The sequence below is a fragment of the Perognathus longimembris genome, chromosome 14, assembly GCF_023159225.1.
Source record: "Perognathus longimembris pacificus isolate PPM17 chromosome 14, ASM2315922v1, whole genome shotgun sequence".
NCBI lineage: Eukaryota > Metazoa > Chordata > Mammalia > Rodentia > Heteromyidae > Perognathus > Perognathus longimembris.
This window is the reverse complement of record NC_063174.1, coordinates 42719881-42746616: the sequence shown is the minus strand read 5'-3', so window position 1 is coordinate 42746616 and position 26736 is coordinate 42719881. Positions and strand designations below refer to the sequence as shown.

The 26736-nt window shown below is 40.0% G+C and overlaps 1 protein-coding gene across 5 annotated transcripts in view; it reads right to left on the bottom strand.

The window, feature by feature from the left end:
- Positions 1-17916: 17916 nt before the first annotated feature.
- Gpatch2l (G-patch domain containing 2 like) overlaps positions 17917-26736 on the bottom strand; it is a 48461-nt gene continuing 39641 nt past the window's right edge. For 3 of the 5 annotated variants that reach the window (XM_048362439.1, XM_048362438.1, XM_048362440.1), the window contains 2 exons: positions 24074-24162; positions 17917-19167 (listed from right to left, as the gene is read on the bottom strand). In XM_048362439.1, coding sequence (XP_048218396.1) covers positions 18998-19167; positions 24074-24162 — 259 coding nt within the window. In that variant the 3' untranslated portion in view covers positions 17917-18997. The remainder of the gene's footprint in view (positions 19168-24073; positions 24163-26736) is intronic. The other 2 variants (XR_007213212.1, XR_007213211.1) reach the window with 1 other exon arrangement.

The window sequence follows — 26736 nt, the reverse complement described above, 5'->3', positions numbered from 1 at the left end:
CAAGCCAGAGAGTTTGATGTACAACCTGATAGAAGCACCAAATCCCAAAACACTCAGCAGGGAGCTGGGTCTACGGGTAGGAAACAGGTAGAGAGGGAGCCGTTACTACACGTGACAGCCAGGAGCATTATAGAGAAGACGGTGGCCAAGATAAGAAAATAACTTTCCAAGCCAGGGAGAGTGGAACATGCCTGTCATCCCAACTCTCAGGAGGCTAAGGTTAGGAGAATCATGAGTTCAAAGCCTACCTGTGTGCAGAGTGAAATCTGTCCCCCAAAGGAAAAAAAAATGAAAAGGAAGTGCAGGAGGAAGAAGAGGAGGAGGAGAAGAGGAAGAAGAGGAAGAGGGAAGAAGAGGAAAAGGAAAGAAGAGAAAGAGGCAAGAAGGGAGGAGGAGGAAGAACTACCTTCTAAGAATTGAGCTTTCTGACAAGAGGTGAGTAATAGTAGAAGTAATATTAGAGGCAGTTGTAGGGCCAAGCAAGCAAGAGGGCTGCAAACTGCAGAGGATTCACCTATCAGATGGGGAAGGCACAGACTGAAGTCCCTGTGTGTTCCGAGCTTCTGGGCTTCTTCCATGAGACAACAAACACATGGCCCTGTGTTCCTGTGCACGCAGCATCCGACACCTCCATGATAAAGCTCAGGAAGTCAAGTTCACAGAAGCCCTTCCTAAGCTGCCATGTTTAATAGCCAGCCATGCTCCTGACACAAGAGTTCAAAGACACTGAAGTCTTGTTTTTCCTGATGCCCATGGAGAGCTTGCGGTCACCTGGCTGTGAGCCGTAGCCCTCTGGGTAGAGAGCGTGTCTGAGTCACAGCCTCTGTCAGGAGACAGATGGAGGCGGCCACATGACCCCTGGTCCCACATCCATTCCACCAAATGGAGAGACATGACAAGCCTTTTATTTTCAGGACAGAGCATCATTGATTATTCCCCCATTAATGCTTCCCTGTCGATGGCAGGCAGGGACTAGAGGGAAATGGAAGGATGTGATATCTGGTTGCCCCAGGGGGAAAATCAATGTGATATGGTTTGATATTCCATCCCAGGATAACCTCTTTCTCCACTCTCCAACCCACAGGCCACTGCTCCCCCTCCCCCTTTCTCTCTCTCCCAGCAGACATTGCCCATCCGTCCTCCCTCATCAAAGAACACAGAGGGAGGAGAGGAAAATGGGCACCAGGAATGATTCAACTCTGCTTTGGTTTTCTTTTAGGAATTTCTAGCAACTAAATAGTCCGCACACTGCGCTCAGACTTCCTCGGCAGCTTCAGATCAGAGGGGACAGACCTCTGCCTACCTCAGCCAAGAGACCCTCATCTGAATCATTACAGCATCCAGCAGTTCGCCAGTCTCAAAGGATGACCTTGGAAAACTGACAGCCTAGAAACTGCGTGCCCCCTGGCACTGTGCCAACAGTCACAAGTGCCGTGTGAGAGGCAGATTTGTGCAGGGAAGTGAAGGGAGAAAGCAGCCTCTCCTCTTGTACACACAGACACACACACACATCCATGTGAATGTGCGCACACGCACACATGCGCACACACACACATCCACATCTATACACATCTCGCTAAGAGATCCAACACAGCCTCAGGATTCTGCCAGCAAGAAGGCAATCACTAAATATGTCCTCTTGACCTTGTGCCTCCAGAACTGTGAGCCAAAACAAACTTCCTCTCTTGACAAAGTTAGCCTGCCTCAGATATTTCATGATATTAATAAAAAAATAAAAATAAACTGGCACACGACCCAGTGGCGAACATTAATTCTCCTAGAGTTCTTGTAGGTAATACTTTTTCCCAATGCATTTCTAAATATATAAGATTGTGTCTGAGTTAGGAACATGAGCTACTTTTTAATACCTTAAAAGCCTCTGTCTTAGCAGAAACATGGTGACATTTTATGTTTTTCAATTCACAAATGACTGGCAAGGAGGCTGCCACGGCCGAATGCCCTCGCATGGCCTTGAGACTGTGTCTGCCCAGCTTCCTCAGAAAATCAACCTGGGGTTCTTCCCCCGGGGCTGGCCACAGCCTCTTCTGCCCCTGACCTCTCTCCTCCTTGGCTGTAGGGTTGGTGTCGCTTCCGTGCACACAGCTCTTTTCCTCTATTGCACATGGTTACATAGGTCTCCACCGAACTTTTCACTGTCCTCCTAGTTTGGCCTTCTCCATAATGTAATATGGTTGAGATCATACCATATTTAACCTTTTCTGAGTAATGTTAGATCCACCAAAGTATCAGCTATAACTTCCTGGCAGGTCCATACTTTTGTTGAAAGGAAATGGCCCTCTGGATCTTTAAGGCTTCTTGGCTTATGTACACTGTGGCTGATACATGTATGTGAGGGGCGTATGGGAATTTGTGGTACTTTCTTTCCATTTTGGTATCAGTCTAAACTTCCCTGAAAAAAAAAAAAGCAATAAAGTACATTAAAAAAAATAGTATGAACCCAAATGACTTCCAACTTCTGGGGACACAATATTTTATAATCTTTTCCCTTGAATATAAACAGAACCGAATTCACCTCTAGTGAATTCTAATCTTAGCTACCATTCTACTATAGTTTTTTGTTTTGTTTTTTTTCCAGAGCTGAAGACTGAACTCAGGGCCTTGTGCTCACCAGGTAGGCGTTCTTCCGCTGAGCTAAATCCCCAGCCTATCATTCTAGAGTCATTTCACAGGCACAGGTAAGTGCACCTGGAGGCCAAATCCCTAGTATTGTTACCTTAAAAGATGGAATGTCTGTAGTTTTGACTGCCAATCTTCATAGTTTTTATTAACTTTTACATGAGAGGACCTACTTACCAACTTGTCATTATAGCAGGTATCAAGCTTTGGTTAGTGAACACTTGATTTTATTTATTTATTTATTAGCATTAGATTTTATTGTGGTTTTTTTTTTGCTCTTATTATTAAGCATTTTCACATGCTTAAAGGTCATTTGTACCAGGTACTGATAGCTCACACCTGTAATCCTAGCTGTTCAGGAAGCCAAGATCTGAGGATTGCAGTTCAAAGCCAGCCCAGGCAGAAAAGTCCATGAGACTCTTATCTCCAATTATCCACCAAAAAAACAAAAAACAAAAACAGGGAAGTAGAATTGTGGCTCAAATGGCAAAGCACTAGCCTTGAGTGAAAAAGCTCAGGGACAGCGCCCAGGCCCTGAGTTCGAGCCCTAGAACTGGCAAGCAAACAAAGTTATTTGCTTTAGTCTTCTGTTAAATACATCAATTTGCTTGACTCAATTTTACATGGAATTGCTGATCTATTTTTTCTTTTTCATTTATTTGTAAGAGCCTTTTTGTTTTAGTCTCTCAACTTAGTGGAGTTATAAACATCTGTCCAGGTCTTCTTTTGCCTTTGTTTGATACTCCTGCCACAAAAATATTTTTTCTTTCTCTCGATAAAATCTAATCTAGCCATCTTTGATGGTTTCTGGGCCTTGTGTTACATTTAGTAAGGTCTTCCTGATTTAAACTTTTACAAGAATTTTAAGTTTCAGAATTTCATTTCTTAAGTTTAAATCTTTGAATTGTGTGTCATTTGTCCTGGGGGTGAGGAATGAAGTATGGATCCAACTTAATTTTGTTCCAGAACACTAAGCAGTGGTTCTCAACCCACTGACGAAGTGATTGAAAGGGCCACCTATTCCCAGCTCATTGCATATTTCTATCTACTGCTGTTATTTTTCTGTAGGGGAGGGCAACAGTCTTAGCATCTATTCTAGGCTGCCTTCATCCAGCAATCCTCCTGCTTCTGCCTCTCAAGTGCTGAGATTGCAGATACACACCACCACACCCAGCTTGTATCTGCTCCTGAACTGTTCTAGTCCACACATTTGACGGCTCATAAACTATTGCCACCATTTTAATTGCTATAAATACATATATTGCAATGTCTAATTAAGTTAGTCTCCCCCATCCTTGTCCCTTTTCCATATTCTTAATTTCCCATATGAACTTGAGAATTGGCTTATATAAATCTTTTGTTAAAATCTACTGGTATTCTTTGTGTGTGTTTGTGCCAGTATTAAAGCTTGACCTCAGGGCCAGGGTCCCGAGTTCCAGTGTGGCTTAGCTCCACTTCTGACTATGGTGGTTATCTGGAGATAAATCTCAGAGACCTTCCTGCCTGTGCTGGCTTCAAACCATAATCCCCAGATCTCAGCCTCCTCTTAGGTATGAGCCACCAGCACCTGGCAGAAAATCCACTGCTATTCTTATTGAAGAGCACATTAAGCTTGAAGGTTATGAAGTGAGTCTGATCACCCATGTGAGAGAAAGAGGCATGACATTCCATTTGGGGTCTTGTGTATCCCTCATTAGCATTTTTCAAGTTTTCTTCAAATCATTTCTAGGGTTTTTTTTTCTTTTTTTCTTCTGCTATTGTAAAGAATTTTTTTCCCTTTAGCGTGAAATCAGACATTGTATATACGAAAATCACTGATTTTTGAAAATTATTATTTTTTGGTTGGTAAGATTTTGGTTAGTCCTCTCTAGTTTCTCCATAAACAATCCACACATACTATCTAAAGTTATGCATTTATCCTCTCTTGTCTCCTAATTTCTATGTCTTTAAATTCTTTCTCTTGTCTAATTGTTTTGTCAAAGTCCTGCAGAACAATTTTAAATAATAGTGATGATTAGCAGACATCTTTGTCTTGTTCTTGGCTTTAATGAAATTGCTTCTGGTATTCTCAATTAAGCACGATGCTGGCTTTGGATTGAGATAAATATATTTTATCATATTAAGGAAACACCCAGCTATTCCTAGTATTAAATGATCCTTGCATTTCTGAAATAATCTTCACTTAGTCATGGTGAATTACTCTTTTATCTACAGCAATCTGACTACATTCAAATCTTAGCACCATTAGTTACTAGTACTTTTGATCAGGTAGAACACTTACCCTCTTTATGACTCAGTTTCCTTTTCTTTTAAAATAGAGATAAGTAGATAAGGATATCTACTCATTGAGTACTTCTTTGAACCAACCAACCACACAAAAACTGGAGCAACTTTTCTTTTTCTTTCTTTTTTTTTTTTTTTTTTTTTTTTGGCCAGTGCTGGGCTTGGACTCAGGGCCTGCGCACTGTCCATGGCTTCTTTTTGCTCAAGGCTAGCACTCTGCCACTTGAGCCACAGCGCCCCTTCTGGCCATTTTCTATATATGTGGTGCTGGGGAATTGAACCCAGGGCCTCATGTATACGAGGCAAGCACTCTTGCCACTAGGCCATATCCCCAGCCCTGGAGCAACTTTTCTTATGCTTAAGAAATATATTCGCTTTATTTGTGTGATGGGACTGGGCTTGTACTCTGGGTCTGGGCACTGTGTTCTGAGCTTTTTACTCAAGGCAAACACTCTACCACTTGAGCCATACCTCTACTTTTGGCTTTTTGGTGGTTAATTGGAGATAAGGGTCTCATGGGTGTTCCCACCTAGGCTGGCTTTGAACCAGGATCTTCAGATGTCAACTTACTGGGTAACTAGGATTTACAGGAGGAGCCTGTGCACACCTAGTGTGCTCTCTCTGTCTTAAGGAAAAGTCAGATAGTAAATATTTTAAAGTTTATAACCCTGTGACATCTCTGTCTCATGATCTCCTTGCTCTTTTTTATTGAATTGTTTAAAACTACAAAAGTCATTCATGGCTCATAATAGTACCTAAATGGGCCTTGGGCCAGATTTGGCTTACAAGGCATACCTTTTTTGCCCCTGTTATATACAAATTCACCATAGTTTTTAATTTCCCCTAGTAGTTGTATGGTTAATGTACAATGGAACCTCTGATTAACTTGAAAATGATCCTGGAATATCATGAGAAGCAGGTCGTTTTCTTTTCCATATGGCTTGTCTATAGAATTATGTCTAGCTTTTGCAAGATCATTCATTCTTATTATTCACCTTTTCCTCCAGTAGTTTAGGATATCACCTTTATTGTTCTTAAGTTTTCATAAGCAATTTAACTTCAGCCTATTTCTGAATCATCTCTTGTGTTCCACTGGTCCATCTCTTTGCATGCTGATGTCACATTTGCAGAGCTCAACTTCCTGCTTTAATATACAGCAGGATAATTCCTCCCTTCCAAGTGGTTTTCTAGGGTTTCCTTGGGCTAATCTTGCACGTTGTTCTTGATGAACCTTCCTGTCAACATGTTTAGCTCCAGAAAAAGAACTGATAGTGTTGGGGGGCAGGGGGAATGTCACATAATGTCTTCTATAAAGAATAGACTCCCAGATTTGAACCTACTGGTAATATTTGCTTAATGTTACAGGACTAAGGTAGCTTTCAATTTCTCCTGATTGAATTTTGGTAGAAGTCTATTTATCTCTTTGGTCTAAGCTTTGGATTTATTGGCTAAAGTTATTCATAGTATTATCTTATGAAGTTTTTTGTTTTTTTAAATCTCGGCTGTATCTATTCCCCTTTTGGACTTTAGTTTTTAACATCAAGTTACTTACATTCTCCATAACTTCATCTGTGGAAGTCTTCAATAACTGGATCAAAGTTCCATTCTTGCAGAGACTTGTGGTTGCTTCTGCTGGTCATCTGGGATTACAACAGGCACAGGCCCACTGGAAATTAAACTCAGTTTTATTGCAGTATTTTGGACCATACAAATAATATAAATGTGAGCCATAAACTTCTGCAAGGGACAACTTGTTAAACATTCCTGGGTGAAAGACTAAAGACAAAAAGCAAAAACATTCTTTTTCCCCTCAGGGCCAATAAAAGAAAAGCCATGTGTCCTTGCTGTGTTTTCTGATCTAGCATTTCTGGTTGTTTTGGCATTTTCCCCTATATTATGCATGTTTTTTTCAGTCCTTGTTTTGTAGGAGATCTCAAGGAAAACCTCGTACCTTGAGCAGGCCCTTGTCAAATAACAAGACAAAGATGTCTGCCTCCTGTGCCAATCCTAGTCTTTATGATAGAAGCTCTAGGTAATCAGGGATTAGCAGACATCTTCAGCATACAAGAGTTTCCTCTTGCTTCCTTTCCATTGAGCTGCCACATCATTTCCCTTTAGAGATTCATGTCTTCTCTTGTCGTTGACTTAGCTAAAAGGTTATATATTTTTAAGTGAGTTCTAAGTAAGCCCTATTTTCCCATTTTTCTAACTTACCAATTTCTCTCAACTTTTTGTTTTCTTTAAAAGACATTTTTTTTTTTTGCAAGGGTGACATTGACCAAGACGCATTGCATTCATAAACTGCTTCCTTGATTGGCAACTCCTTTGTACAACTACTTGATTTTTTAAAAAGTACAATAATAAAGACATTTTGCTGTTCTTTTCCTACCTTGAATTGTACATTTAATGTTTGTTGTTTGTATTTTTTAATATACATGTTTTAGAGCTATAAATTTTCTCCTAAGCACTGCTTTGAATGTCACAAGAACCAGTACCCTTTTCAGGAATTAAAAAAAATGCTTTAAAAAATATTTTGGATTTTCTATTCAACTCAAAAATAAAGAACTTAAAAACATTTGAGATCATAGACTGGTATTGTTCTCTGGTTTTACTACAGGTTTCACAGGTAGATGCCATTGCACTAGTTCTCCATTCTCAAATTTGTGGATGTTCTGTATGTTCCCATTTACAGTCATAGACACTTAAAAATAAAGTGTAATGCAGGTACCATGTTTAAGGTAAAACCCATATATATCAACTAGCTCTACTTAAGTCTTCTCATGTTCTATTTTTTAATCCACTTCATCTTTCAAAAATTGAATTAAAATCTCCACTAAGGCACTCTTTACTAGTATTTCATGCTTTTCTATTCTTTTTCCTTTCATAGATCTACAATCTATTTCTTACTTGTTTTGCTTAGTTTATCTTGCCCAACTTCTCTGTATCATTCTGAATCACATAATATGGAATTAGAGTTCATTTGACATGTGTCTTCTATTTTCAGACGTTTACTTTTATTAATGATAAATACCTTTAGTCTTCTTGTATAGTTTTATTTTTTCACTTTTATAGTTTGGTCATATATACATGTATATTTTCTGATAATCAGAAGTCTTAATTTTTTTCTAATGTCAGTGTCTTTATGTTTCCCATAAATTTTCTAGGTGGGTTTTTAGCCAATATTTATATATGTTTATATCTATTTATATTATGTGTGTGCACACACACACGCACACGTTCACCAGTATAGGTCTTGAACTCAGAAATCACAATCTTGCTCATTTTTATGTTTTTGTTTTTTGCTGGTCCTGAGCAGTGAACTTAGGGCCTGGGTGCTGTCCCTAAGCTTCTTCTGCTCAAGACTAACACTCTACCACTTGAGCCACAGCACCACTTCAGGTCTTTTTCTGAGTAGTTTATTCAAAATGCCAGTCCCACAGATTTTCTATTCAAAATGCCAGTCCCACAGATTTTCTTGCCCGGGCTGGTTTCAAATCAGAATCCTCAGTTCTCAGCTTCCTGAGTAGCTAGGATTACAGGCATGAGCCACTAGTGCCTAGCTTTTTTTTTTTTTCTTTTCAAATTGTTTATGGCTGATGTTCTTTTTTTTTTTCCACAACAAAATTTATTAGAAGAATAGTGGTTTTGAAAGTCTAGCATCCAGTGAGAACTACCATATACAACATTACAGCTGGGAATGTTTCTCCAATGGCTGATGTTCTATCTCTTGAGCTACACATCCTCTTCTGGCTTTTCGCTGGTTAGTTGGAGATAAAAGTCTCTTGGATTTATCTGCCCAGGCTGACTTCAAACCTCAATCCTCATCTCTCAGCCTCCTAGTACTTAGATTACAGGCATGAGCCACTGGCAGCTAAGTAGTCAGTATATTTTAATTCTCTGAGATAAGCAGTGATGAAATTTATATACTACTGCTCTCTACAAGAACACTTTAATAACAGAACATGAAAAAATCACTTACCTATTTCTTATTAAAGCTACTGGTTTGAAATGCTGATGTTAGAAGTTGTTTAGGAAAAAAGGTCAGATTGACATATATATCACTCTAGCAAACTTCAAGTATAACATGGTATTGAGACTAAAACTGTGAGACCAGGTTAATGTGAGCCAGCTGTGATTGTCCAATTTCAAAGCTGCTCCATCATTCCATGCCTCTATCAGAAAGAATGGCATTACCCCAGGCATAAGGAAAAGGAAAAATCATGCTAAGTGAAGTGAGCCAGACCCAAAGAAACATAGATTCTGTAGTCTCCCTCATTGGGAATAATTAGTACATGTCTAGGATAATCTTAGCAGAAGATCACAATAGCTCAATAGTTATGTCCATATGAACACATAAGATGATACTAAGTGAAATGAACTCCGTTATGGAAACAAGTGGTTTATCACTGTTGCTGTTATTTTCAATATACCCTGTGAAATTATGCCATTTTTCTTTTGTCTTTGTCTCGTGGTTTTACCCCTGATGTCACTATAACTGATTTTGGATATTGTATATACATGTATTGGAACTAGGGAAGGCAAAGGGAATGCCAAAATTGAGAGACAAAGGATAAAAAGACAAACAATTGTAATAGCAGTACTTACAAAACTATATGGTGTAAACCAACTGCACAACTCATGGTGGGGGAAGAGGAAGGGAGGGGGGGTGAAGGAGGTGGTAACAAATTGGATAAGAAATGTACACACTGCCTTACATATGAAACTGTAACCACTCTGTACATCACTCTGACAATAAAGAAATGAAAAAAAAAAAGAAATAAAGGAGTACCATTGGTATATACATTTTTTTTTTTAAAAAAAGCTGCTCCATCTAAAAGGTACGACTGGATCAATAGACTGTCACTATTGAGAAACAAAATGGTTAACCAGCTGGGTTACTAAAGAACAGTACTTGGGAACTGGGGCCTATCATACTGTGCATTTTGAGCCCACATGCTTCCTGTACAGCTCCTCCCAAGAAGCATGAAGGAAACAATCAGACTGATCTCATGCATCAAGGAAATACATTTGCTTTGGGCTGAACTGTTATTTCCGATTCAGTTGGATCTACTCTTAAGCAATCAGTAGCTCCTACAAATAGGTGGGCTTGGTTAAATTTCCTAAGGAATGTGACCAAATGAATGCAAATCTGTTCACATTTCAGTTCTAGCTATCTAGACCATAGGACCATGTAGTAGGGCTTTCATGACTGCACCTGAGCTCAGTGGAGGATAATAGCTCTCCAAATCAAACAAGCCAGTGTATACCAGCACCTTTACATCATCTCCTACTGACCTCTCCCTGCTCTTCTGTATGCTTAGCTTACAGTGGTCTAAACCAACCACGCTCTTTACCCTTGGAGAGCACCGTCTTCTCTTCTTAACTCCTGCCATCTTCCAGGAACTGCCAACATAGACACCCTTACCCTAAAGTTACCACCCCACATATAAGCTTTTCTTGTGTCTTCCTCAGAGACAGTGAACTTCATGACAGCAGAGAGGCTTTACCTGTTTCCTCTGCTCCTAGCAGAGCTTGGCAATAAATTTCCACACTTCTACTAAGTAAAGAGTATGTCGAAAAGCCAAGCTTATCAAGGTAGCTACTATGTTTAGCAGTCAACCACCGACTATCAATAACTCAAAACATGTCCTCCTGCCTTGGCAAACAAATGGTAAAACTTTCTTTTCTCCTTTTACTTGGAGATGCAGGTCTCACTTTGTAGCCCTGGCTGGCCCCAAACTCACTATCCTCTTAGCTCTGTGTGCTGAGTGCTGTGGTTACAGGTTGAGACAAGGCAATGTTACTGCCTTTGGTTTAGAAGCTTTTCTCCACTTTTTCTTCGGTCTGGTTACTTTTACATACCATGTATATTGTTATAAGACGTCACAGAAATTTCCTGTTTCATTTTGATGACGGAGACCAGAGAGGGGATGAACCCCTTTCAGTTGCTTGACAGAGGAGCAACTAGGAGCAACAGGTGGGTGATTAAACCTTTCACCAGACAACTGGCTGGACCTTTGTGTGGTGACCCACGGGGTCATTCTTATGTGCATGGCCTCCAACAGGTCACTTATATTATGCAAAGAGGTATTAGTAGAGTTCAGACACCTTGATGTCAAAGACTTGAATGCTGCAAGTTTGACAAGTATTAATCTTTAACTTTAAACACAGTCCATTATTAAAAGTGCTTACCCTAGAGTTGTTGAGAAAGAAGAGCATACAATTGGCACAGAACAATCACTTTGTAAACATCCATCATTATGGACTGTGAAAAGGACTAGTGGTTTCAAGGAGCACATGTAAAGGACCTGAATATCCTGCTTTAGTGCATCTAGCTTCTCCCTTAGACGTTCCTCAGGAGCCAGGCTCAGTGTCCGTGTTGAATGAATGCTCACTGAGTTCACCGACTAGAGCTAGGGCTCTAGAGGACCTTTACTTAAATATTGGCTGTCCAGCAGGAATTTATCCATCCCCAGTAGTTTGAGAACACAGATGACCCCATTCTCACTTCCTACAGCTAGCAAACAGCAGTAATTCCTACCCTGAATTTAAAATCAGAAACTAGTGATTTATATTAGTCAGGAAAACACAGGATTCCTTTCCATGGAACATCCACACATCCAGAGCCAAGGCAAGCAGAGCAGGGATTGACAGTGAGGTGAGGTGGAAATCAAGTTCCACTTTATCAGTAGCAAGGCCAGTGTCTAAAATGCCAACCAAGTTTTCTTAATAAAGTGGGATCCAACATGGAGTCGGACCAAGATGATGCAAGGAAGTGGGTCTGTCTCATCACCTAGAGCCAAACATTGCATAGTCAGGCCGAAAAAAGCATTCGATGGAAAGCCTCTTTAGGTAGAAACAGGCTTGGGATCCTCTTCTCAGCTCAAGACTTTTGGAAGGACACAAGCCTGATTGTGGATGGCAGCTCTACCCATTAATAAACAGGGCAATCTATCTTGGATTCTGATTAGCAGTATCTGCTCCCTTAGTGGCTTTGTAGGAGGAAGGATGTATGAGCAGAGGCCTTGAGTAGGCTGTCCTGAGTGTTTACAATAATTATTAATGAACTGAGTGCTTCACTCTAAGTCTGTCCTTCAAGCTACCATATTAAGATAGTATGTCATAGGAACTCATTAGCATATGTTAATTGAAATAATGGAGTAGAGACAGAGAAAGACATCTAGTCTTTGTGGTACTGGACTGGCCTATAAACCAATCTGCCTGCCAGTGGAAACAAAGAACAAGAGACAAATCAGAAGCAGAAAAGAGAGACTTCAAAAAAAAAAAAAAAAAGGAAGTGGTTTCATGATCCCAATATCAAAGATCAACTCAATGATGTATGGCAGCTGGAAGTCACTGTTAGATCCAGCAAGAACTTTAATGGTGGTGAGGATACAGCTGTTCTCGGCTCTGTTGCAGTTCTTAAAGGACTCAAGCCATCCCCTCCTCCCCTAGGTGATGTAATTGGTCTGTGGTCCAGTTGGGGAATGATTTGTTTCAAAAGCTCCCCAGGTGATCCTAATGTGTAGCCAGGGTTAAAAACCACTGCTTCACTGGGTTGCAGAATTAATAGACAAGAGTGCAGGGGAGGGCAGTACACTTCAGTGGTAGGCAGATCATCAAAGGGTTGAGGAAGGGTATTTTTGCTTGAAGAGGATGGCTTTGAACGTATTACAGTGCAAAACTGTAGGTGACAGGATTGAGAAACTGTAGTTAGCTGAGCATGGCATGGATTAAGGGGCCAAGGGCATAGGATATTCTAGCAAGCTTGAAAGAAGGAAGAGGTGAGGAAATGTGGGGGGGCTGTGCAGGGGGGTGGGGCTGTGAGAGTGGGAAGTTCTACCTAAGGCTTTTTATGGGCCCCAGAGAAGTGACATTAGTGCTGGGGTTGAGAGGTGGGGGTTGCAAGGGTTTTAAAATGACCAGTTTGCAAAAGTTGTTGGAATCGGAAGGGGCACTGCCAGAGTTAAATACTGAGAATTTTCTGTTGTTGCTGTAACTTTGGGATGGCATCAGTTTGCTTGGTCTTACGTTACTTTTCATGGGACAACTGAAAAAAACAAAATATTAGATATACATAATGATGAAATGGTCATATTTATATTTTTCTTTCATTTTTCAACTGAAAATATCTGAGAAATCTCCAAGTGTCAGAACTTTTAAAGAAAGAAAATGTTAAATTAACTGATGTCTTAAAAAGGCTTCTTTGGTGATGGTGGGGGCAAAACTGGGGTTTGAACTCAGGGCCTTCCTCTTGCTCACTGAACTGGCTACCACTTGAATCATGCCTCCTGCTCAGCCTTTTGCTGGTTATTTTAAAGCCTAGCCAACTTTTCTGCACAGGCTGGCTTAGAACCAAGGTTCTCTGGATCTCAGCCACCTGTGAAGCTAGGATTATAGGCACGAGCCATTCTCACCTGGCTTAAAAGACATCTTGGCAGTACTTGCACCACTAACTTCTTGGGCCAGAGGTATTTTTAACTTGTGAAGATGAAAGAGACTCTAATAACTGAAACAAGAATTAAAAGGCCCCATATAGTGAAGAAGCACTGTGGAACAACTTGTAGTACTTTTTAGCAGATACCACACACTTCCTTAGTCACAGTACCGAAGGAAAGTGGACACGTGGTTCCACAAGTTTTAGCAACAAGTCATTACTACAAATAATACAAATAGTAAATAAGATTAAGACTAAGGTAGCATATTCTCAAACAGTGAACTCATGACTGAGTCAAAAAAACAACAACAAACAGCTGGATGTTGATGGTTCCCAGTCTCAGAGATTAACTGACCTGAGCCAGGCCAAGGTGTGTAAGAGGGGCGTGGGAACCGTTTTGGCATACTCTGAAGTGCCATTAGCAGATTACCATGAATACAACTGGCGCACCTACTATGTACCCAAGGTGGCTTTAAAAAATTCATTAGCGCATTTACCCGTTTAAAACGGTTATTCTCGTCCACCTTACACATCATCCTTTCTCAGTATTTTCAATCTTTCAGGATCCTGCCAAGGGAAAATCTGGGAAATAAAGACATTTAACAGATTTTGCAGAGAAAAGACTACTTCTGGAGGAGATGAACCACCTGACCTTAGGATGTTACGGGTATGTTGTTTCTATTCAACTGTGGTTCAGTGCCTGCACCTGATGCCCTGGAGAGCTTGTTAGAAGTTTGCTGGGCCTCCCTGACCTCTCTCTGGATCAGCAGGCTGCCAACTTGGGGGATCACCTTTAGAGCCTCTGCACAATGCATTTTCCCTTCAGCTTCCCACTTCCTGGCCTCACCAAGGCTACTTTCTTCATGTACATCTTCAGTCTACTCTTCGATATTGTGCTTGAATTTTTTTTTTTAGTCCCAAGTCTGGCAATTTTGTCTACATCCAAGAAAACAGGTTCTTTTACCATAGCTGTTTTACTGGACTTAGGAACAGCCTTATAGTCCACTCTTCAGTTACGGTGCTCATCTTTTTGTCCATGTTGCTATTTATAGGCTGAGAAAAAAGCTGCTCTTGCCCACTCTTGGTGCTCAGTTGTAGAACTTACCATTGTCACCCTGGGATGTTTCAGGAGTTTTTGTTTGTGTTTTTTTTCTTTTCTTCTTTTTCTTGTCCTGGGGCTTGAACTCAGGGTCTGGGTGCTGTCCCTAAGCTCTTTTGTTCAAGGCTAGCACTTTGGCACTTTGAGCCACAATTCTACTTCTGGTTTTCTGCAGTTAATTGGAGATAAGAGTATCAAGGACCTTCCTGCCCACGCTGGCTCTGAACTGTGATCCTCAGCTCTCGGCCTCTTCCTAAGTAACTAGATACAGGCATAAGCCAGCAGTACCTGGCTTGTTAATGGTTTGTCGTTGTTGTTTTTTAATGAGTTAGGAAAACACTGATTTGTTGCCATCGGCAGTAAGTTCTGCTGTCTTAACAAGAAGACAAGAAAAGAAAACAGCCAAGTACAATTGAGCAGATCCAGCATTAGCAAAGGAAGCAGATGACAAGAACGAACATCTTATTCGATCCCTCACACCATCCTGAGAACCATACATGCTCTAAGGTATACCTCCAAGTCAGTATGGACAGCTGCTACAGCAGGCCATACTCTCAGCTCAAACAATTCCACAAAACACACAGGGGACACTGAATATAGCCCCAAGGCTGAGTGGTTTTTGTTGTTGTTTTATACTGCCTTTTCCTCCTCCTCAGGGTGAGGGTGGTTGCGTATTGCTCACACCACAGCCATGATGTTAAAACACAGACCTGAAATGTGCCAGGCATAATCAGGACCCTTTGCCTAGAGCCTGAGTGAAGACCTCATCACACCAACTCCTTAATCTCAACAACTGTCACCACCTCAACTCAAAGTGGCTTCAGTGACAACTCATAGGCTGTGGAAGACATGCAGATATTACATAGTGTCTCAAATCTCAAAATGCAAAGGTCTACTTTCATCTTACTCTTTTTAGGATCCATACATAATTACTTGTCTTATTTGCTAAGCGTGACTTAACAAAGGATGCTACTGTTAAGACTTATTTCAATGTTAGCACAGCCAAATGGTTAGATCCTATTTCATAGTCCAGTAAAACAATGTCATATGAAATCTTTCACTGCAGTTGATTTTTAAATAATCCAATTGAAAGTATGAACTTTTTTGGCCAGGCTTGGGGCTTGAACTCAGTGCCTGAGCACTGTCCCTGGCTTCTTTTCTTTTTCAAAAATTTTATTTATTTATTTGCCAGTCCTGGGGCTTGGACTCAGGGCCTGAGCACTGTCCCTGGCTTCTTCTTGCTCAAGGCTAGCACTCTGCCACTTGAGCCACAGCACCACTTCTGGCCATTTTCTGTATATGTGGTACTGGGGAATTGAACTCAGGGCTTCATGTATACGAGGCAAGCACTTCTGCCATATTCCCAGCCCCCCTCTGGCTTCTTTTTGCTCAAGGCTAGCACTCTACCATATTAGCCACAGCACTACTTTGGGCTTTTTCTGTATAGGTGGTGCTGAGGAATCGAACCCACGACTTCATGTATGCTAGGCAAGCACTCTAGCACTAGGCCACATTCCCAGCCCCTGAACTACTTTCTTTTTTTTCCCCCAGTCCTGGGCTTGCACTCAGGACCTGGGCACTGTCCCTGAGCTTCTTTTGCTCAAGGCTAGCACTCTACCACTTGATCCACAGTGCCACTTCCAGCTCTTTCTGTGTTATGTGATGCTGAGGAATCAAACCCAGAACTTCATGTATGCTAGATAAGCACGCTAGCACTAGGCCACATTCCCAGTCCCTGAACTATTTTCTAATCTGTCACTCAAAGAGTTACTTTGCCCCATTCAAATTTGGTAAAACATAAACAGCCACTAACCTCTTCGGTTGCTACCAAAAGCAATATAATAATTTTGATACAAATGAAGTTATCCCTTTAGAATGCTGCATCTGAAAAATAATCTTAATTCTCTTAAACTGATAAAGAAAATTAACTTATCAAAGTTTTTCATGCAAGTAGATACTGCCTTGACTTTATTCCATGTGGAAAAAGCCTCACAAAAGTGGGATGCAGACATCTTGTATAGTCAACTGGGATAAATCAAAAACCTAGAAACACAGTAGAACTCAGTTTCAGTTTTACTTCTGAGCAACACCTGGGCTCAACCATCATCCTCAAAGTATGTAACATCATCAGTTTCTTCAACAATGAATACAAAACCTGATTGTAAAGCTATAAGTTTTCTTGAAAGGTAACTGACTTTTCTTAATTTATGACACTAAACACCATGCCACTATAAAAAAAGAAACTGAAAATTTTAAATACACTTTATAAGTTAGCTTCTGGAAATGGTTACTACAGAAAATCAACAAGATTGATGAATAATTCCTTAAGCATGGGCACATCTAGTACCTTAAAATGAGAAGCACTGGTTAGTGTTTGTGTGATTAATATTCTATTCTCTCAGTCAACTAATTTTATTCCTATTTATTACAGGTAGTCGTTGCATTCTTGGGGTAATCCGTTAAAAAAAAAAGAACTACTAAAAATGTGTAGAAAAGCATGCCCAAGAAAGATAAGCATTCATGGAAAGCTCTCAGACTGACTCATATCTACCAATGAGAAACAACAGGTTACAACCCAATGCAGAAAAGTCCGGAAGTTTTGGCTTTTAGTCATGGCTATCATGTGGTTTTGAGCAAATCACTCAGCTCTGTTCTCATTTCTATAAAATGGCATATCTTCATAGAGATGTGTAAATGTAATTAAGGTTTGAAACCATGGGTAACCTGGCATGAAGATGCTGGAGCACCTTTGCACCAGGTCTTGGTCATAGGACTGATTTCTGCATGAGCCACTGAGGTCACAAAGAAACAGGATCACTCAGAGTTTTCTCCCTTAAATCAATTGAAAGTGTTAGAATTGCATGCAATAGTCTGCTGTGGGAACTAGGTGAGAATTCATTTAACAACAAAACCTACCTTCCTCACCAAGACAGTTCAGTAGAGCCAGCAGAGCTAACAGCAGAGCTACCTCTGTGGGTACAGCTCACAGGGAAGAGAAGTGGTCTTGACACCCCATCACTACTCTCACTCAGGGATGACTCTGAGAACGCTTGGACTGTTCTCCCACCCCACATCCTCCATCTACCACAGCCTCCGCCACATTCCTTGTGAAGGCAACTGACATAAAGTACAATGGCAAGATTCACACCCAACCACCATTGATGACGAAATTCTGGCATTTCCACTGATAGGAACTGTAATTCTTAAAGAAAACACAATATAGCAACACACCATTACTTACATTCTGTGTGGAGGGACAATCCCACTCTGAGGAAAGGAAGCACAGTACCACCCACACCCACATTAAAAAGAAACACTGGGGCATGTGTGTATGCACACGTGTGTATGCACACAGCTCCTTTCCCAGGTGACCAGAACAGTTCAAACTAAAAAAGAACCCTCTGTCAACCAGGCCCCTGAATGACAGACACTCTTGATAATACTTTTGTTTTTTTGGTGGTGGTGGTGGTTATGGGGCTTGAACTCAGAGCCTAGATGCTGTCTCTGAGCTCTTTGTACTCAAGGGCAGTGCTCTATCACTTTGAGCCACAGCCCCACTTCCTCTTGATAATACTTTTGAGAAAGCATGTCACTTTTCTCCAGCAGCTCCCGGCAGTCACTTATTCCTCATTTTGACAAAGTAGCATCCAACTTCAGGCACGACTGTATATATAACTCTACATGCAGCTGAGCAGTCATGAACAAACCAAGTAGAAAGGCATGTCAAATGACATTTTTTCCTCTCCAAAGCATGGCCCCAAGAAATCATTTTTGTAATAAAAGTGTCAGGTTCTGCTGTAGGTCAGTGACCTCTAACAGTAACAGTGAAGTTCCACTTAGGACATAAGGCTTACACTGAGACCTGATGGGTAAGAAAGACATCATCCACTGACTATGTCAAGTTTGCTGCCCACCTAAATCATGTCTCTGTGTCATTACAGCAATGTGTATGTAGAGACAATGTCCTCTTTCAGTACAACACCAACTTTGGAGATGAGGGAAAGTACAATGCAGCTGCAGGTGATCCCACTAGACCAGCTGCAGACATGAAGTTCCCATGGCCATGCTGTGGGTGTCTCTTTTGAGGCACAAACTGAGGCCTTGATCGACATGTTATTGGCACTCTGTGTGAACCAAGGCCTAGCTCAACAGCAGGCCTCATCTCCTGCAAGCACAGCTCCAGTCAGGTTTTGGAACTGGCTGCAAATTTGGGACTTCTTCAAATATTAAAAGCTTTATACAAAAGATATGCAAAAGTCTTTTCTAGTGTATAAGGAACAACAATATCAGCAAAAAAGCAACAGCTCTCTAAAGGCAGCTGTAGGCAAAAGAATAACAATAATGTAACAAACATGACATATAGGCATCCTTTTCTTGAAAAAAAGTTGTGGCCTCCATACTTTACTAATTAAAAAAGAAAGAAAGTAGCAAGATTCCCACAGTATGATTCTCTAAGTGCACAAGTCCTCAGTCATGTGTGAAGTGAAAGAACTGGGCAGCCATTGTTTCAAGTCCTGTGACAGTGACAGTGACAGTGCTGTCTAGCTGCATCCAGGGCCCTTTTCCTGCGGTGTCTTAAAAAACGTAGCTGCAGTTGAGTCCATGGCTTTGTCTATGGCAGAGGTCCTGATCAACCACTCAGAGTCTGGAGACTGGGGGACTTGCGCTGCTGGTGGGGCTGCTGGAGCTGGCTCCATTGCTTCCATGTGAACTGGTTGTGGCAGTAAAAAGAGGAAAACAGGGAGAGAAGAATTAGAAGGAAAGACATGTAACACTAAAAATGTCCTTGATCCTAATAGTGATTTTTCTTTATAAAAATAGAGGCAAATTGTAAGCATATCACCATTTGGGTAAACAAACAAATTCAGTAGCACAAATTCACAATGTAGTAAAAAGTCACCCATTGAGCATTCACATACTAAACTATACAGTATTACATATTGGATCTTTTTGTCTTTGTTTGTCCTTTCTCTTTCCTGTTCCTCCCTAACCCTCATGCTTGCTAGCACTACCAAACATTTACTTTGCATTTCCAAATAACCCTGGTGCGGTAGTACAAACCATCATCATCACCTCTGGCTGCTGACAACAAATATGAATTAAAATATAGTGGCACATAAGAAAGCTCAGATTTTACCTAGTAGTCCAATAATTCTCTCAGGAATGTAACCAGAATGTTAACTACTTTCTTAATGGAAGGAAAAAAAAATCAGAAAATACAAGAGCACATCCAGAGTGCATTTCAGATTTTCATGTGCATCCACAAATATATACAAACATTGTATATATTTCTTTGTATTTGGCAGGTTTCTGAGTAATAAAGGTCTTCTGGCTGAACCATATTCCATCGTGTGTATACAAATTTTGTTTACCCATCTTGCTATGAACATCTGGGTAGTCTGTACCTTTTGACTATAGCGCATAATACCATTATGAACATAGGTATACTAGGATCTATTTGACTCTTTATGGAGAAACAGAATTACTAGATCAAGTGCCATTTTATTTACTTTTCTAAGGAACTGCCACAGTGTTGTACCATTTTTCATTCCCATCAGAAATCACATCTTTGCCAACTCCTGTGCTCTCTGTGTTTTGTTATAGCCATACTAGTGAGAAGTGGTTTAGAACAAGTATACTTATTCTCTTAGAGAATAATGTGGCACTTCTGATAAGAGCATAAAATAGGATACAATCCAAGTGTCTATAAAAAATATTTAATTGTAGCAGATTCATTCCCTTTACACAGTGTAATATTAGACATGTGGCAATGAGAATGGATGAACTGTGGAAAAAAAAAAAACAACCAAACGAAGAACAGATCTGGGAGAAACTTGCAACATAAAATATGACGACACATGGTTTAAATTCTTTCATACAAGGTTCAGAAACATGTCAAAACAGACAATATATTGAAGATACATATACCTATTAAAACTACTTGAGAAAGCTGGGCTCTGGTGGCTCATGGCTGTCACCTAGCTACTGAGGAGGCTGAGATCTGAGGATCACAGTTCAAGGCCAGCCCAGGCAAGAAAGCCTGTGAGATTCTTATCTCCAACCACCAGAAAACTGGAAGTGGAGCTGTGGTAGAGCACTAGCCTTGAGCAAAACAAGCTCAGAAACAGTGCCCAGGCCCTAAAGGCCCACAACTGGAAACGAATAACTATTTGACAAAAAAAAAAAAAGGCAAAATAATGATAACTGAAAAGAAAAAAATGATATTACTGTTACCTCTGAGCAGAGTGTGAAGAAGCATTTAAAAGTAATATTCTTACTTGTGGATGAGTACAGGAGAAAAAAAAAAACAGGGAGAGAAGAGAGAAGGAGTAACATTGTCCAAAAAAATGTACTTATTACCTGACTTACGTAACTGTAACCCCTCTGTACATCACCTTTATAATAACCATTTTTTAAGTAAGATTGTGGGCTGGGTGCTGATGGTGCCATTGGCTCTCACCTGTAACTCTAGATCTGAGAACTGAGGTTCAAGGCCAGCCCAAGCAGGAAAGTTCCCAGAACACAAAAAAAAGCGCTGTGGTTCAAGTGGCAGAGCTCCAGCTTTGAGTGAAAGGCTCAGGGGACATTGCCCAGGCCCAGCACAAAAAACAACAATAATAATATTCTTTCTCTTAAAGCAGATAATAGGATATTATCTGCACTATATCTTTATACCTCATGTATACTAAATGTTCTTTTACAGTCACTCAGTCTTTCCCATGTAAATAATACCTAGAAATGCTGTTTCAATTTTAAGATACTATTAGTTTATCTAAAAAGCAAATATCTGAGGAACCTGTTTTGGGTGTTGGGTATTCTGTAACATGTTGGGAGTTTATCTGTGAGCAAAACCTTGCTCTTCAGAACGTACCCCTAACATCACTGGCCTTATATTCAGAGACCAGTGTGAATAATTAACAGATAAACTGTTAAGGATCTTTCTCAATGATGCTCTAAGGTCACAAATCCTATTAAAGGGAAAGGAAGGTCAAGAAAGGCTTATGGAATACCCAAAATAATCTAGCCTCTTTATAGAATCTCTGATCGTCCCAATTCCCCTATGGTAAAAGCTCTGTGTTTACTGGTTCAGATCTATCATCTTATGAAGAAAATAATTTCAACAACTCTAGTTTTCATGCACAATCCTTGTGTTTCTTACAGTTGCTTAGTCTCAATATTTGGAGAAAATATTTTTCTTTTTATTCTTTTTCAAGTGCATTCTTTTTTTAGGTCTGAGACCAGTACTTGGACTCAGTACCTGGCCCGTTCAGTCACTGGCTGATGCTCTACCAATTGAGCCATGCTGCCAACCTCTGCCAAGCACATTCTAAAAGAACAAGCAGCATGTCTACTTCATCCCGAGGAACAGACTTGCTATGAAATCCCTCTTGGGGCATCAGTCTTAGAAGCAGGTTTGCACACTTACTCCCTAAGATCCAGGGCACAGCTCTATGCATTAGATACCATCATGCTATTAAGCCATAAAGGGGAAGGAAGAGGAGATTGGAAGAAGAAGAAAATAAGGTGCTACACTACCAAGAAGGGTCTACTTAGTGACTCAATGGCCTTTTGTTACTATTAGAACAAAAAGACAAAGACTTTATCACCATTCCTTCCCACTCTTTACCTCTCTAACCTTATTAATATCTTTAAATTCAGTTCAATTTCAACTCAAAAGTTTCTACCAATGGGGGAAGGGGAAAGAGAAAAGATTTGTGGCTGCATGTTTAAGAAAGAAGCTGAATTCATCACAATGACAGGGGAGAGTGTTGGCAGAGATCTGAGCTATTTATTCTTTTAGGAAAATCCTATAAAGAATGACACAAGGAAGCCTCTATCTGCAGTCTTGTTCATCACACTGGTGAAGAGCCGATAACAGATGTATGCAGTAGCGTGATTTACTGCCAGGAGCTGGCCCCTGATGTGTATTAATACAGCGGCAAAGCAGGACGCACCTCTCTTCATCACTCATTTCTATAAAAGAGGTGGAATCCGAGATGGCCCGATGTTAGGCAGAGCAAGCCCATTTGTTCTACTGACTGATGGCACAGGCTTGGGCTATGTCCTTCACCTCCATGGGGCACTCAGGTGGTGGGGAGGGAAAAAAAGAAAGAAAATGCTCAGAGCAGCAGGACCTAGTCAACAAGTGAGAGGAGAGGAGTTGGCGCCATGGGGAAAATGTTTAAAGCTAATATCTTCTTTAATGCCCTTCCCTGGTACATTTTTAAAATTTTAATATGGAATAAGCATTTTAAACTCTTCCCAGTGGTTCTTTTCTTAGAAAGAATGAAAAGCTAGGCCAGTGTGTTCAGGGACAGAGTACTTGCCTAGCATGTTGTGAGGCCTCCTATTACTGGAATATTAAAAAAAAAAAAAAGTTAACAGCTAAAAGTAGAGGGCTAGATATTAAGGAAGAAAAAAGAACACAAAGGTAAGAATGCTTTAATATCACCAACTGGATGAGATCCTGAAATTGGATAGGGGATCAGTTTGATCAATTCTACTGTAGATAAAAACACAGAACACCTTTAGTATAAAAAGGACAATTCTAGAATAAGAGAGAATTGGATCTGATCTTGACTCCAGGATTTATCCACAAGTAAACTAATTCAGGAAGTAAATTAAGCCTTATTTTTTTCTTACCTGTAAATGGGAATAAAAACCACATTAATCCAATAAAGATATTGCTTTACATGAAAAATAATGAAGTGGAATAATGCAACATTTTCCACACAGCACTTCAAAAATATATAATACACACATACAGTAAAGTACATAAATCTTCAGTGTATAACTCAAGAATCTACCTATGTGCCCCATCTGGTTTATGAAATGAAGGATTCCAGTACCCTAAATTTGTTACGCCCTCTCTTGGCCACTACCTCCTACCACCATTTTAGTTTCTACCAAGTAGCCTTAGTTTTGCACAGAAAACTAAAAGAATTAAGCCTGACAAACCACTTTAAATTCAAAATGTCATGCCTAGTGAAGTACTACACTATGCACTAAGTAAGAAAATAAATGTTCTGCTGTTTAGCAATATCATGTCAGCTACTAACTAGATGCCAATTAAACTTCCTTACCCAAGTTAAAAAAGAAATGAACCCATGCAATTCCTTGACTACTGACAAAATTCTCAATTCAATTTTCATGAACACAGACCTATCTATCTTCCTGGCAGTGCTACTATCAGTAGAATACTGGGTTTCAAATTTTAGAAAGTCGTGTGACAAAGTGAAAAAAGCAGAGATTTCAGGGTTAGAGAGAACTGGGGAAATTCTAATAGTCTCAGCTTTCCAGTGTACCATGGGAATAAAACAACATATCTTATCAAAAGGAGTACATAAAACAAAGCAGGTGCCACTGACCCAGGCCTATATTCCTAGCTACTCAGGAGGCCGAGATCTAAGGATTAGAGGCACACAAATCCATGGGATCATTATATCCAACTAGCCAGCAAAAGGACAGAACTGGAGGCAGGGGAGAGTGGTAGAGTAGTAGCAGTGACAGAGTGGAATAAAAAACAAAAAGACATAATTTAGATATAATTACGCTCCTAAATACGACATAATTTAGTTCCTAGCACATAGCAGGTACTCAAGCTGCAAATAATCTACCTGCACTAGACAGAGATGCTGCGGCCACAGGCTTCCGTTTCCTCTTGATGTCACGGGTACATGGTGATCCCCAGTGTATGTTTCCCTGTCTACAAAAATGAGAAGAAATGGTTTTAATTTTATGATTCTCATGGTAAGCCACTAAATTCAGCCCAGATTAAATCCTTAACCCATCACAACATATACTAACAAAAGGGGCACCACTGTAAGCCACAGAGTACTGACATATGGTTATTCAAAATTAATCACAATACACAAAACAGACCACTATAAACTTTTTACCTGACTTGAGAGTAGCAAACATTCAAAACTAATTTCAATAAGTGTACATCACATGCTGATTTTTGCACAATTATTTTTCATAAAAACCATAACCATAATTGTTCTAAACTCACTAATGAAATATCTACTCCCAAGTGATGACATACTAAAAAGTTTAATGCTCCATAAAGAGAAATATTTGCATAGAACTTTAATAGGAAATTTAACCCTTCTTCCACTATATATCTGGATTTTTAGTACTGTCTACATTACAAACTAAGTAACTATGACTTTTAAAAACATTAATTACATGCTAATAATACAGTCCATCATTTGAACATTATACATCTTGTTTTTCAGTAACATGCACATTGGGACCTTCAATGTTGGAAAAGCAAAAGATTCTCTGAAAGATGATGGACTAACAGAATAACACTATTTTAGCTCCCCACTCCCTCTTTTCTCACAAACTAGACAGATCTGGCCTCTGAGTAAGGACCAACTGGAGTCTCACCTTTACACAAAGCTTTTCCTTGAACATCTGAAGCCTCACCTACCATGAATCATTATTTGACTGGTGTACATCCATCTTTCTTCCTTAATGAGGCTTAATCTCCTTGAGATTAAGAACAGGAATCTTGAGAACAGGAACCATATTTACACTTCCTTTATAATTTTCTTATCTACCAACCTCAGCATGAGGCACATTTCTGATTCTCATTAGGTAAAAATAAAAATTCTAAAAATCAAATGATCAACTGGATAAACACTTAAATGTAATTAAATGCTAAATTTAGTGGTGTGTATATTTTACCACAATTGTTATTAGCATACATTTGATGTAAAAAGTGAGTTTCATTGTGACATTTCGATGCATGCAAACAATTTTCCCCATCAACCTTCTTCTCTCACTCTCTTCCCTCTCCCTTCCCAAAACAACTTCACTTTTCATTGTATTCATAAAGCAAACAAACTACATACACCATATCATCCCATTCATCCTCTTCATAACCCTCCACCTTCTGCTGTTGCTCAGTCACGTTTAAGACTCATTCTCTCTCTCTCTCTCTCACAAACACACACACACGGGCTGGGGATATAGCCTAGTGGCAAGAGTGCCTGCCTCGGATACACGAGGCCCTAGGTTCGATTCCCCAGTACCACATATACAGAAAACGGCCAGAAGCGGCGCTGTGGCTCAAGTGGCAGAGTGCTAGCCTTGAGCGGGAAGAAGCCAGGGACAGTGCTCAGGCCCTGAGTCCAAGGCCCAGGACTGGCCAAAAAAAAAAAAAAAAAAAAACAACAAACACACACACACACACATCATATAAAAAGACTATTAATAAAATTGTATGGAATGAGCTCATCACTGGCAGTCACTGCTGGGAAACTAAGGCAGCAATAAGGAAAAGTTGTGTACATTCCTTAATAATTTCATTGTAAAAATGCTTTCCTCTTCAAATATTTCTCCTAAGGCCACCTCCAGGTTGGAAAGCTATTTCATAGTAGGCAGAATAACATGTTTTAGACTGAGTACATGAAAAGTATTATTTTTCTATGCCCCTACCTCATCAAGATTTGGAGAGGGAAGAAGAGAAACATTCAAACTGCTCAAAGAAGACAGAAAGATATAGTTCTTGTTCTTGTTTGTTTTTTGGTTGTTGGGCTTTGTTTTTGTTATTATGGTTGGGTTTTTTTGAGACAGGACTCACTATGTAGCCCAGACTGCCTTGGCCTCTCAAGTGCTAGTATTACAAGCATGTATCACAACTACCAATAGGACTTTTTTCTTTCTTCCTGGTTTCAGAGATTACAACCTAGGAAAATATGCTTTCCCATGTGAGAGATGCATTACTCTGAAGAGCTTCAGAAGAGCTTTTTAGCTATTTAGGGTTTTTTAAAAAAGAGTCTAGCATTCAAGTTAAGCTAATGTGTAAAATATCACTCTCATTTGGAGTGGCAAATGGCTGCTAGACTCTTAAGGAGCTTTTACAAAATATACATGCCCCAGCAAGATCCTTATTTAATAGGTTGGGCAAAAGTGAGAGCAGAATCAATAAAATGCTTACTTTAAAACTTGTCCCCAGATAATTCAAATGGCACCTAGTTAATAAGGAAGTAACTGAGTTGAAGAAAACAAACAAACAATCAAACCAGGCAGGATAGTGTACACCCACAATTCTAAATCACTTGGGAGGCAAAAGTAGGAGGATCTTTCCAGTTTGAGGCCAGCCTGGGGCAAAGAGTTTAAAAAAAAAAAAAAAAACTGTCTCAAGGAAAAAACAAAAACTACCAAATTCTCAAAGCCAACTTAGTCAATCATTACGAGCTAAACATTAGTCTCAAAGCACATTCATTATACACATGTATGGAAATGTTGGGATGAAATCTCTTACTATTTA